This window comes from Lytechinus pictus, chromosome 13 (assembly GCF_037042905.1).
Source record: "Lytechinus pictus isolate F3 Inbred chromosome 13, Lp3.0, whole genome shotgun sequence".
NCBI lineage: Eukaryota > Metazoa > Echinodermata > Echinoidea > Temnopleuroida > Toxopneustidae > Lytechinus > Lytechinus pictus.
Window position 1 is genome coordinate 17,023,616 of NC_087257.1, and position 14,655 is coordinate 17,038,270.

Here is a 14,655-nt window from a genome sequence, read left to right on the forward strand (position 1 = left end):
GGAGAAATTGCACTCTTTGTCAGCGTAACGGACATGACACGAAATGGACGAAGCATTTTTACCTCCTATTGCTTATCAAAATTCCTGTGAATTCTTAGATTGCATGCACCTGACGCTGGTGTTAATTTAACCTTAAGATCATGCTCTATCCATAAAATGGTGTTTAACAAAAGTTTTACAGTGCATTCTGTATTCATAGCTCAAAATGTAGCGTAACGGACATGACACATGAAGCGTAACGGACATGACAGTTTTGTCCACTTTTTGTAAGCGAATATAATTATTTTATTACAAGATATGGTACAAGTCTAATTGGTTACTTGTTAAGGCTAGAGGTTAGAGACCCACATCATAACTGGTAATCTGTAATATCTCCTATTATTTTGCAATTTGAGAGGGGGGCTTTGCGTACAATATTTATAAAACAAAAAAATATTTGGAAAAATTTCTTTAACACTAGTTAACAACAGTTAATGATTATTTTCCAGTTACTACCATCCGCCACATCTAATTAAAAGAGAAAAAGTTGATAGTAAAGATTATTTGTTATTCATGGCTTACTATTTGACAATATACACTAGCGTAACGGACATGACACCCTTCTAAAGTGAACTTCATCAGCACTTCTTAGTTGCAAAATGAAAGAAATATGAATAATGAATGTAATTATTAACAGCAAAGTACCTTTACTAACATTCTTAAGAAAAAAATGTAGATATTATTGGCACTTTTGGCAGGTATTATTAATTTAATAGCTATAGCCCACATGATAATTTTATATAGAATACAATGCTTTAATAGTACCATAGGCACACTGAGAAGGGCAAATCAGATTTTTTGTGAGAAGAAAACAAAATGTACCAGACCTGATTAAATCCAAGATGAACATACACCTGTATTATAAAATGTATTTTATGATCAAGAATATGTACTAGTATTAATGTCAATTTTAAGATTAAAAAAATGATATTAAAAAGTATTTTAAATTTTAATAGCAGTACCTGGAAACCAGTCTTTCATTATCGATTATGTACGAGTTATAAGGTAATCGGAATGTTTGTAAATCGCTTCTGAGATTTTTTTCATTCAAAATAAAGATCCTTGGTATAATCATCCTTTAATCAAATCTTGGATGTACTCAATCTTACGATCTTGCTTGCTGACAAATGTGGCTGTATCTAATTTCATTGTATTGTCTGCGCTGCTTGTGTACAAACGAAGATACATCATTCAAATCATGATTATGGCTGACCAAAATACTATGATGACATAATTTATTGATCGCGCCACATTCCTTCCACAGCCTCTTTGCTTTGTGATATTAAGAAGTGCCACTGTAGATTCATGGATTCATAGAGCTACATCATGTAACACAGATATCTGAATATTTACAAACTTGTTTTAAATGTGAGCCAGTGCCATCACTGAAGAAGTTGAGGGTTGGTGAAAGTCAGATACTTTGAAGCAATGTCATAATCAAAGATCTCATGAATTCACAAGTTGGAGTTTTATCATGCTCCAAACTGTCAGTGCAAACACCTAAGATAATAAATTATTGTTCAAACACAAATGATGCAGATTGTGATCTGAGTATGTTGCCAGATTTAGCTGCATCTTATCCTAATATTATGTGGCATACCGTTAATTCTCAGAAAAATATACCAGAACAAGAGCTGAACTTTCATCATTTACCAACTTCTAAAAATAGCTAGAATGACATGCAGATTCTAGGAGTTATTACATCCAGCTATCCTCAAGCAATTGAGACTGACCACAGTCTGTGACACTGAGCCTAATATTTTGTTTTTGTGAATGCGGCCTTTTGTCATATATTAGGTGTCATGTCCGTTACGCGAATTGTCATGTCCGTTACGCCATTTTTATGAAAATGAGAAGTGGTCAGGGAAAATGATTGCTACACATGGTAGGGGGTTTAATTCTAACATAGAATCTGAATCTGCAGTACCTTCAGACAAATTTCCTGTAAGCTGTGAAAACTTTAAGTGAAAAACGTAACGGACATGACACTGATAATGGTAAAGAAATCACATTAATCTGAAGATCGATTTCTCTAAAATTGATGAATGGCATGAAATATCACAATGATTTTCTGTTGATTTAAACATTAATCATCTATACAAAAGTTAAAAGAGACCTGTGGGACCTTTTTTGCTTTTAGTAGAGACAGGAAAGATGAATTGTTTAAAAATAGCCACATTTTTTAGATTTTGCAATTTATTATTTTATTTTTTTGATGGAAAAAACCACAAAATTTTATCAATATTGTGATTTTTCTATTGGAAATTGAAACTTTATAGATTACTTTTTAAGAAAATTTGACTGCTTAAGTGAAATCTGAAAATTCATTTTTTCTCGAAAGTGAACATTTTCCATGGAATTGCCCATATAAATCATTTCGACCACTGGAATACAAGAGCTAAGGGGGGGGGGGGGGGGTCAACCACAAATTTCCCCAGATTCGACACTAGGCCAGGGTTTTCCAGCCAGGACTCATTCTTTGAAAATACAGTTTAACAACAGTTTAACAACCTTCCTTCTTCAATTTTAAACTGCACTTCCTTGGAAACATTCAAATCCAAATTAAAGTAATGTAGACTTTAAAAATGTTATCTCTAATAAATGAGAGTGAATCCAGAATCTATATGCATGGAAATCTCACCAAGAAGAGAGATGGCTTTTCTCAACCATCAAGAAAGAAAGCAAAAGTTTATTCAAAGTGTTTTAAACTGCATATTCATTGACATACAGGTACAGTACCGGCACCGTTAATGGCACTTCTGTGATAACCTATTATTAATGGATGAATAAAGGTTTTATTATACCAATGTAATAAGTCTGACATCAATTGGACATAAATTGTAAATAGCTAAGGGATGAATTGAAATCATCAAATAAAAAAAAATTGGTATTGACGGAATGAAAGGTAGGCCTATACTGTACCATTTTCTGAGTATTACACACAAAAAATACATGACAGTTTTAGATGGAATTGAAATCATTATATATCTAATAATCAACAACCATTCCTGAGAGTGCCCAGTGACATACAGAGAGCTGTGATTGGGGAAAGAATGCTTATATGATGGATTAATTCCTTGAATGCACCAAGTCGTGGTAATATGAAGAGCGCAATTCGGCACCTCAAATATGCTATAATTGTTATCAGTGTTGACTTGATCGCATGTTATTGAAACATGAGATTCTTTTTTTGAAACATCTCAATACATTAATAATGTCCTCTTAAGCTCATTAAATTCCTGTCTTGCCTACAGGTTTGCGATTTTAATTACAACAGTAGTTGGAAAGACGATTTTGATGTACATCTTCCAGGGGCGTGGTTCACGAAGCAGCTTCACAGTGAATAATACTGCCAAGTGAGCCCGTACCCAATCAGCTTCCAGTGGTTTCTGATAACAGAACTCACTTGCCCCAGTATATCAGATACAGAGATTTCAGTAGATTATAACAGAAAATCACTGAAGATCACACACAAGGATATACCTGATAAATATTTGTAAAAACTCTTAATACTTTCCTGGAGTGTGTAAAGTACGAGCCTGAAACGGGGAGAACCAACATTTCAAGAAAACAACTAGAAGCCAAAGAGGAGGAAGCATGTATTATTTCAGTTCGGATGCTAGCGGCCAAGACCAGTCCAATTCTGTGATGGGCTTACAGCTGACGGCTTTGTAGTATGTCACGGTCGACTGCTGACTCTGGGACATCAGATCGTACTGGAACGACGCTCTGAAAATTTGATGAAAGACATTGGCAGGATGAATTTTACAAACCGACTTCAAATGCAGACCATTAAAGCAGGATTGATGGGGAAAGTACGAAAGAATTGATTTATGATAAAAAATATCCCTTTTTATATTTTGTAGAAAATCAAAGTGGAAGTCATATTTTATATGTGGTGAAAACTCCATGTTGTATATATATATATATATATATATAGGCCTACTATATACTATGAACAAAGTATGTATTTGGAGAAATTTATGAATGGCAGACGGAGGAGAGATATTAATGATAAATACCAGTTGTGGTACGATCTCAAAATAGGTTTGAACAGAATCCAATAAAATGACCGTCCAAGTGTTTGTATGTATAAATAAAAATACAGCGCGTCCCAAAAAAAATGTCCCTCTGACATAGGACTGAATTAATTCTAAAATGTGGTAGTATTCTCAAATAAATGTTCATGAGTAGAAAGCTCATTTCATGATCTAACTTCTATGAAAATTTCATTGGTCTCGCTTCAGCGGTTTTGAATACACACTCTGTTACGTAACAGTGGTGCATTTTAGCCCATTCCAAGTTTGCAGCATTGATGCATATCTGCATTGTCTATGGCATGTTAACCCCCATTTTTACATCCAGGATCTGAGCAGGGACATTTCCCTAATCATATCCAGGCTCATCAAATTATAAACTTGGGCATGTTCAGAAGGGCAAGAAATATAAAAAAATCAAGCTTTTTAATGATTGATAAGGGGAATCAGTGCACCAACTTGAAAGAAAATGTGAATGATGGATGAGTAAAATAAGCTCAAAAATAAAGGGGAATCCGCAAGTTAAACACCCTTTGCAAAAAAGGAACTTTACCAGAGAAAAAATTTACTTTTTTTTCTTTTAAAAAGTTACATTGAATTAACTTGACCACAGTAGCTTATTAACTAAAAAAACATTAATAAAAAACAAAAATGCAGTATTAGGCATGAATTAGGTATGAAACAGACATGACCCGTTGTCTTAATCATTGTGCATCTCCCATTTTCAAACATGAAATGAGCTGTAAAATATTGTTTTTGCCCTTCGAAACATGCTCAAGGTTGTGATTTGATGAGCCTGGTTAGATCATGGAGATTTCCCTGGTCAGATCAGGGAATTCCTTGGTCAGAATGGTCAAAGGGGGTTGATATGCTAGAAAGTGCAGAACACACAGTAGTGCTGCATGCATGCAAACTTGGAATGGGCTGAAAAGCACCACTTTTACATAATAGACTGTGTATTCAAAACCACTGAAGCGAGACCAATGAAAAATTTTTAGAAGTTAGAACATGAGATGAGCTTCCTAGTTAAATACATTTCATTGAGAATAATGTTTATCTTTTGAAGTAATTTAGCCCCATATAAGAGGGACATTTTTTTTGGGACGCGCTGTATGTGCCAAATGGCTGTTGAAAAAAATGTGTAATTGCTGCGAAATGAGCAAAATAAGCATGGAATTCCATAATATGTTGGGTAGTTTTCCACACAACTTTAATACACTGTCCCACATATGCCTTTTTGGGTTAGTGATCATCAGATTTATCGCTTTTCAGCTAAGATTTAATCATTTCAAAAAGATAAGTTTATTGCAATGTACCATAACTAGATCATGATAATATGGTAGCATTTAACCTTGATTTCAAAGACTTTCTCGTGAAATAATTGTTTGCTGCAAATACGCTCTGTTACCTTTAAATAGAAGAATTTTAGTAGGATGCCGATGCGGAAGGGAAAACAAGAAAAAAAATGTGATGAAGAAGAGAGATAGAACAAGAGAAATAAATATACACTGTACTTACATAAACTCCATGTATATTAAATGGGTAATTGAGCCATCTACACAGTGGGATCTGAAAGACGATGAAAGAGAATACATAATTATAACAGTAATTGGGTATTTTACAGTACTTGTTTTAGCAGATTGCATTTCCTTACATATATATGCTTTAAGGAATAGGTAGAGTATAAAGTAAGAATGTAAAAGCTTAGAAGCAAGAAGGGCACATCTACATAAAAATTTAAGTTTTGATAACAATCAAACCTATATTATAAATTTCTTTATTTCTGAAATTACCAGTAATACTATATTGCATATATACTGATAATAATCATAGCAGACAGCTGGCTCAATTACAAATCAATGCAAGTATCAATCTGCCCTACATTGACAAATAGGAAGTGAAATTTCCTGTGATAGAGCAAATTTCTTTGTCTGTCATTTACATAGATGCCAATGTATTAGCATGACTGTTAATTATCTCATAGCAGCATCAGTGTTTTTCCATGAAATTTAGCTTGGAATGAGCACTCAATGTGTACAATGAAAACATATATATTGAAATTCAATTTTGGTGAGCATGTCACTTGCTCCCTTTTGTCATACTCTGGCAGCATTAGCATCATAAGTGTGTAAGTTTGAGTACCAAAAGGGGGCAAAACAACCTATAACATTAATTGACTGATTAGGAAAATGAAAATCAGAGGGAAGAGGATATAAATTGAAGAAGTAAAAAATGAAGTGAATATGGTGGGGAAAGCAAAGGGAAACAAGAAGAGAGAATCAAAAACAAAAAAGAGGGGGGAAAAAGATGTAACAAAGGAAATTTACATTCATCTGATATAACACACAATCAAATACAATTTACTGTATCACAAATATTATTATAAGATATTAACCAATAGTTCTCTACATGTATATGGTAAAAACCACATCCCGCCTTCCAACAGTAGTCTTCAAGAATTGAATGGAATTGTCTCATGCTAGCCACGTAGCCATTCATAATCACACAAATGAAAATCTTTAGGCACCAATATGAAACCGAAAGCTTCATTATAACACTCAAGATTCATACATGTAGTTTTGATCTAATTAGGGCAGGTAATGTAACATAGACCTTCATATAAGTACATGTAGGTAGATTCTGGAGCAATCACGTACAGTTAAATATTGCGAGAAGCAAAAAAAAAGTTGCTTGCAAGAAGTACAAAGTGAGATGGTATCAGAGAATGAATAAAACAGGAATTTCAATAGTAATAATGACAAAATTATATATAGCTTGTTATGCTGATAGAAAGGAAAAGAGGAACAAAATAATCAAAATATTAAGTAAATATACTGTAGCAGTTCATCTTGAACAAGCTTTGAAACTATAAAAACAATGTATAATAAGCAGATTATTATTTAGGGAAGTTTATGGTATACACCATGTGTAGTCCTGAAAAGGTGTTTATCGTAAACTTCCTTAAACCTCTCCACCATAAAACCTTTAAAGATCATCAGATTATTATTATTAACATTAGAGATCAATCATCACTCAACATATACTTTGAATAATGAGAAGGGTGATAATTAAAGACAGATATACTTACACCCACGCACTCTCTGTAAAGGTCACTGTTACATTTCCAGAAAGCTGTTATGGAACAAAAATATGAAGATAAAAGTTGTTAATCAATTACTAACCACAGTAAAAGCCCAGTAGCTTGACTGTAGTGCAGATATAGAGAGAGATGTGCATAAAAACTCAAATGAAAGATGGTAAAAGAAAAGAACTTACCTACTATACTAAAACTAATCAATGCATTCTACACTATCATACGAGTGGTAAAATGTCAATAATTTGATAATATAATTCCCTATGCACACACTATTTGCTAAAGCTGTAAGCAGAGGTTGATCTCAATGGTGAACACTGTTTTTTAGAGCTATATTAATTTTCACTATTTTCCCTATCAAAATAGGATCAATAATTATACAGTATATATATCTTTACATGTATACAACATTTTGGTTAGAATAGGACATACCAAAGTACGAGGGCAGAAAAAAACAATCAAATGAGTCGAAGAAGAGACATACATACCTCAAAATTTTGACGTCCAGGAACATGAACACTGCTGTCCAGCACTGTAATATTGGTCCCGATCACCTGTTCGCTCCAGCTGCCGGTAATGGTCAACGACTGACCATCGATGGCCACAAAATTTTTATTGTAGATATCAAACTTGGTCTGGAAAGATATGAACACATAAACCGCAACTAAAATGGTGCATAATTCAAAGATCTTGGAATTTCAGTAAGGGAGATAATAATGGAAATATTCTGCTTGTATGTAATAAATCAAAATGATGTCTCTGAAGGCTTCACATATATTTTGGCTTGCCTGCATACAAACTGTATGCACATTATCCTTATACACAGTACATGCATGATTGGTAGTTTTCAATCACCTAAATGAGACCTGTAAACTCCAAAATAAAGCTTTCCGACAAGACCTTTAATGAAACGCTCCCCAGAAGGATTAGGTAATGTTCTTTTTCAATTTTTGGTGATTCCATTACTTTACAATCAACAACGGTTCTAATTTTCTAAACAGCCTTTCATGATCACTTTGAGACAGTTTCCTCAAAATTCCTCCACTATTCTAATGGAAAAAGCAGGGGCCAGTTTCATAAAACTTGTTATTAATAACACATTTGGAATCCATCAATCTGATTGGCTGATTTTAAATTTCTTATAGAAATTGAGCTCTTGTTATTTTTATACTAGTCTTTATGAAATGGGACCTAGAATTACATCTCATCATTATATGGTGTCCTAAAAACCTCATCAAAAATACAGTAGTTACAATTTCATGTGATATACATGTAGCATTTTTATCCTTTCTCATAAACAAATATGAAAGTAAAGCTTCTTTTTCTTAAAAAGCCTGTATAGCCAAACAATGGCACATGTTTGTTTCATGTATTCCAAAAAATTCTACCTGATGAGGGATGCTATGCTGGGTAATTCTTCAAAGGGGAAGTTCACCCTGACAAAAATATTGTTGTAATAATAGCAGAAAAAATAATTAAAAATATTAGTGAAGGTTTGAGGAAATTTCTGGAAAATCCATTGAAGATTGAGAGTTATTAGAATTTCGAGTTTTTGATTTGTGACGTCATAAACGAGCAGCTGCCCCATATGTTATAATATAATATATAATTCATAAATTTCATTTTCAATGGTTAGTGATGACTTATCATTTATTTTCTTTTTAGGAGCATGTGTGAAATAATTTGTATATTGATGTCCTAAAGTTACAATAAAAAACATTTTCAATTTAAATAACATTTCATTTATTTTTTACCCTACCATATTTAAGAAAGCTACTCACATATGACGTCACAAATAAAATAATTTAAACTCTAATAACTTTTTTATTATTGGATGGATTATCCTCCAACCTTCGCCAATATTTTAAATTAAATTTTTTGCTATTTCTGCGATAAACTTTTTGTTAGGGTGAACTTCCCCCTTAAAAAATATACCGTTATTATTATATTATTATTATTATAATTATTATAATTATTTCATAATTATAATCATTATTATTATTATAATTATTATTATCATTATTATTATTACACTGCTCATATTCTTACCTCTAGTACTAATGTCATGGTAGGCACTGTTTGGTTATAACTCGTAGAAACTGTATTCACCTTCCCTTCCTGTTCAAAGGATATTGGCCTAGGTAGAAGGAAAGCTATCAATATGCCTGCTAGAGAGGCACACAGGAATATTGACAGAAGCACATACCGAAGTCTGCAAGGAAAATAAAGATTTTCGCAGAAAATGGATATCATTCAATATGCATATTAATCCTAATAAAACAATACAGCCCATCCCAATGTACATTCATTTAAGTTTTAATAAGCTAAACTAAAGAAAAACATATCAGACAAAAGAAATAAAACAAAAATATGTGATGTAAAAGCAGATGTGTAAGTGAAATAAATATATCAGTATATCTACATATATTTGAATTTTGAAGTTATATACATGTTAAATGTATTTTTTTTCTTTCAGAAGAAAGCTTGGACTTCATTTTTAGACTACTACCAACTACATGTATAGCCAACACTCCTTGAATTAAAGATGTTGAGATAGCCAGGGAAAGAATGGCCAATGGGATATCAGGGCCCCGTCTTACAAAGAGTTACAATTGATCCACTCAATCGTAACTCTATGGAAATCCATCAGTGTCATAATTTTTTCTACAGGAAATTTGCACAATGTCCTTTGTAAACAAAGAGAAGCACAGTGAATTTTCAAGAAAACAATGAATGCATGAATATACATAATAGTTTGAAAGTATTTTGAACAAACATGAATAATAGATGTTGTCATTGCTGGCCGTCCATAATTATGATTGATCGGATCAATCACAACTCTTTGTAAGACGGGGCCCAGGACTTACGTTCTACGAGGTTTCAATCTTGCATCGCTGTATGGAATCAAGGCCACAAGGTCATCTGCACGATCTGAAGAACAAAAAAAAAATTTAGAAATAAAATAAATGTGGCAATGAAAATACTTCTCTGAGGCTCACAGCACTCTTCTAATACTTTAGCAGCTGATTATGATATGAGAGCATCTAAATGGGTACATGTCATATTTGACCAACAATCCTAATAACGGTCAACTTTGAAAGGGAGTGGGATTTTTTAAAATTTCAATTGAATTCATTTTATTCTTCAGAGTAAAGTATAAAACATGTAAACCTAATAACCAGTTTACAATACATGATTCTAGATATTTTCTTGGTGACAATTGCTCCAATTGAAAATCTGCACGTTAAGCCAAAATAAAACCTAACCTACAAAACTCAATAAACCCTAATCCTTATCTTTACATTATTCTGAACCAAAAACTCTATTACAATCCTGACTCTATCCCGATGCCCTCTGAGATATCAAGACAGGAGCAAATGTCGCAGGACCATATAGGTCTTGTCACCAAAACATACGACAAGAGGCGGATTCTGATATAAGGGTGTTCCAATGCATGAAAATCCCCAAAATAATAGAACGTTAGCAGACCTAGGACAGGGCTTCAAAGGGACAGAATGAACATATCCTAATTTAAAATGAGTAAGGGAAGCGGGCTGAAAAAATCACCACATAGATTTTAACAAAGTTACCTCTAGGAATTTTGCCAGTGCCCTGACACGTCGGGCAGGCAAAGCCATCACTCAGCTCCTCGTAGGTGTAGTGACCCGGTCCGGAACCATTCATCGTTTCCCCGCTGTTGTCTGATCTCTTGACCTCGGGTTCTTTCGCCGACGACACAGCAGGTGATCCGGCAGGCTCGGGATCCGAGTTCCCTGTGCTACCATAGTTGGTGTAATGGTTGTAGGAAGGAGGAGGATCTGAATCCATGTTCTGTATAACCAGCCGAGAAGACATCTACATAGAGCTCCGGGTGTCCACTTTCAACCTCAAAAGAACCTGCTCTTCCTGCAAAGTTCTGCAAGGAAAGATTGGAAAAATATTGCGTGCTCCTAAATCTCGAATCATGAATAGGAAAACATTCTTTAAAAAATTGTGACACTGAGAGCTCGTTCAGAATGGCAAGGCTAAGCTCAGCAAGATTGAGGGGCATACTTCTCAAGCCATTGTGCTATGACTTTCCCTCCCATGCAAGGACTGTTATTATTTTACCATGAAATGTCATAAATTCATTTGAAGTTGTATGTTCAATTGGTGCATATAAACGAAACAATCAAACAACATTCTTGCATACAAAGTCAATGGAATATGTGGCATGATAAAAAAAAATGTTGCAAAGCCAAGTGTCCCTTTTTTTTTGTTTCACAAAATATAATGAAATTATTATTGGTTCCCAAGTTTGTTTGTTCAATATGGGTCTATCAATTAAGATTAGGCATAGGTCTATACTGTATATATTTTCTTTTCCTTTTTTTTTCGTCCCTTGACTCACCATCATCATTAAACCTGTGGCAATCACTCTTCAAAACTGAAAGCAAGGCTTGCTTATATTCTCACATCAGGGGCCGATTGCACGAAAGGGTCTTTGCAAGGAACGTCTTTTGTGTTGCCCTTTTATTATCAAGCGCTGTATGAGGTTCCTTTTATAAACCAGTAATATTATTTAGCTCACTTTTAATAATTTATAAACAGTGACATTCAATCATTTAAAAACAGATAACTAAAATACGTTTGCAGGTACATTAAAAAGGTGATTCATATGGCGCGTCATAATAACATAACAAAATATAGCATACCGGTACATGAATAACATGATAACGTTCGCCAATGGCGAACGTTATCATGTTATTCATGTATGCTACGATCACAAGCCAATTGATGAATGAAAATATAGTAAGCATGTGAATTGCAAGCCTCCCAGTGCAAGCCTCCCAACATGGCATCAAAGCAAGGCCAAGTTAGACCAAAAGCTTCGGTCTCTGTTATGTTGGTTGTTTAGCTGAACTCCGTGGTTGGCTTCACTCACCAAATACGGAGACCGAAGTTCTAGCGCGATCTGTACAGGGGACTCAATGGCCATATGTTTATGTACTTAAGATTGGATAAAACGGGGAAGTGAATTTACGCGACAGCTGAGGTAAGTCACTGTTTTTGTTCCTTTTAAATTGATTTTTCTCCGTTTTTTGGCAACTAATGCCAAGAGGGAATATTAATTTGCATTTTGGTCGCGTTAATTTTCAAAAACTTTATTCATTAAAGACAAGAATTGAAGAGCCCAGACGGGGGGATTTTGCATTGCAAGTCCCCTAATGGTGGCTGCACGCTAGCGAGCCGTCTGTGTATGAGGAGAAATTTAAAAAAAAAAATGTTAAAAAACTCCTCGAAACAGACGGCTGCCAGCTGTCTAGGCCAAGTGTGCAATTCTCTATCACCACGTACCAAAATCGATATAGAATTTCACTTTTGTATCTTTTATTTGAATAATGAAACTTGAAAGGCATTTTCGGACGATGTATTTTCTAACCGATATCGCACAGGTAAGCGTATTTTGATTACCGGTACTTCTCGCTTTTCTGTCAAAATCATACAGAATAGCGCCATAGTCACATCCTGTTCGTCAGAGTTTACGGAATCTATCGCAACGTGTACAATGTCAATGGAGTGAACGGTTACGGAGCGCCGCATGAACAATATGCACGAAATTGCTGAATCTCGATAATTTTCAATCGATACTTACAGTTACACAATAATTCACAATACAGGGCCATCTGACCACGAGCCAAGACCATGTTTAAATCAGATCAGACAAATATGTCATTCGACAATAGAAATTTGACAAATTTATAGTTAAACAAGAAAATTGACTGGATCATAAGCATTCACTTGACTTGGAACTTTGGATCCCCGGACCAGCGGCGGCGACGCCGAATTCGGCTTGGATGTTTCGCGCGCGCTCCGCGCAGCGCCTGTCGTTAACGTTGTTAACTGAACTATATCAGTACATTACACGAAACCGAACGACAGGGACTAATACTCGGTACAGTGAGGTACCGATAGAAGTTACATCACGAAGTACGACAGTCTGGCACATTTAATCAAAGAATTGACAGTTTTTTTTTGTTATAATTCGTTCATGACGATTGTCACACAGTACCTGAAGCCTGTGATTGTTGAGACACCGCAGAAAGTCGTGAGAAGAAATATTCGGGCTGAACTGCTGCTTGCTTGGCCTTGGGCTTGGCAAAGCTTCGTCTGATCGTGACGTCATCTGTTATTGTTTTGCGATGATCGCAAGTCAGCTGACAATCAATCGAGATTTCGACAGAATGAAAAAGGGAAGAAAATTTGTCTTTTTTTTTTAATGGTGAAAATATGATAAGAGAAAGGAAGATTATTGAGACGAAAGATATTTCATTAAAGTAAAAGAAATTAAACAAAAATAAAGAATAAGAGAAAAAAATTGGGGTAAGCACCGCCCCCCCCCCCCCAATAAACAACATGACTAGCTAACGTTACTTGGAACATTGGACATAAAAGGCAATAGCACAGCTGCAGTTTTTTTTATGGGCAGATAGCTGATCAGTTTAAATTGCTGCCTGTTTTGACCCCCCTCCATTAAATACTTCTTTTATATACACTCCCGGGAGGGGGGGGGGGGGGTAGTCAAATGTATTGCTGTACACACGCGTGGCCAGATTATTTCCAAACACCCTCCTAAAGGAGTTTTTTCTGTGTGCTAAATAACCCCCTAAACAAGTTTTTTGCGGGCTTTATTTACACATTTTGGCCCCTAACTTGTCACCAGAATGTGACCCCAGGGAAAAAGCTTGGGGAAAAAAACATACCCTAAACACGTTTGGGCTAGTCTCATAAAAAAAAATTACCCTAAATACGTTTGAACCTGCGATTGACCATTGACCAGTCTTTCAAAACTACCCCTTTTTTTTGAAAATCAGTGTTTTTGATACCCTTAACGAGTGCATGCACGGCCCACATCCAACACTGAAAAAACACCCCTTTAAACGCGTTTTTGGGGTCACGCGTGTGTACAGCCCTTGAAACTTATCAAACTTCACAAGCGCACTACACAAATTCCACTCAGTCAAAATGAACAAAATTCTGACACAGGCTAGCTTCAATAATCTTCACTAAGCACATGTCAATAATTAAGAGAATTGTTCAATAACAAAGAGGCTGTATAGCCCCTCAAAAACAATTGGTTCCAGAATCAAAACTCACAAAATGGCGAAAGAAAGGCCAGTGGAAATGAGATGGGATTAAACAAACTTACCAGTTTATTAAAGTTCACAGTATGACCATCAGCATGTTTAATTGATTGCCTCACTAAGAAGTTACATGAAGTTGAAATTAACATTTTAAAAACACATATTGAGGTCAAATGCATAAATGGACTCAATAGGAGTCGAGCAAAGAATGACCATTTGGTTCAATCCCATTTCGTTTTCATTGGTCTTTGACCCTTTATTTTGCCATTTTGTGACTTTGGATTCTGAAACCAGTTGATGTTAAGGGCTACAGCCTCTTTGTTATTAAACCAATCCGAGAGCGAAGTTGGCTCAGTCGGTA

General features: G+C 35.0%; 1 protein-coding gene across 2 annotated transcripts; it reads right to left on the reverse strand.

The window, feature by feature from the left end:
• Positions 1-454: 454 nt before the first annotated feature.
• On the reverse strand, positions 455-13,351 carry LOC129274584 (transmembrane protein 106B-like). 2 transcript variants are annotated; one of them, XM_064108839.1, is made up of 8 exons: positions 13,223-13,351; positions 10,761-11,086; positions 10,038-10,101; positions 9,220-9,382; positions 7,659-7,805; positions 7,165-7,208; positions 5,595-5,645; positions 455-3,768 (listed from the first exon to the last, which is right to left on the reverse strand). In XM_064108839.1, the coding sequence occupies exons 2-8, from the start codon at positions 11,023-11,025 to the stop codon at positions 3,642-3,644; spliced, it is 861 nt and encodes a 286-aa protein (XP_063964909.1). In that variant the 5' UTR covers positions 11,026-11,086; positions 13,223-13,351; the 3' UTR covers positions 455-3,641. The 2 variants fall into 2 exon arrangements, with proteins under 2 accessions (XP_063964909.1, XP_063964910.1); XM_064108840.1 differs by having other exon boundaries at positions 12,806-13,233.
• Between the last annotated feature and the right edge of the window lie 1,304 nt (positions 13,352-14,655).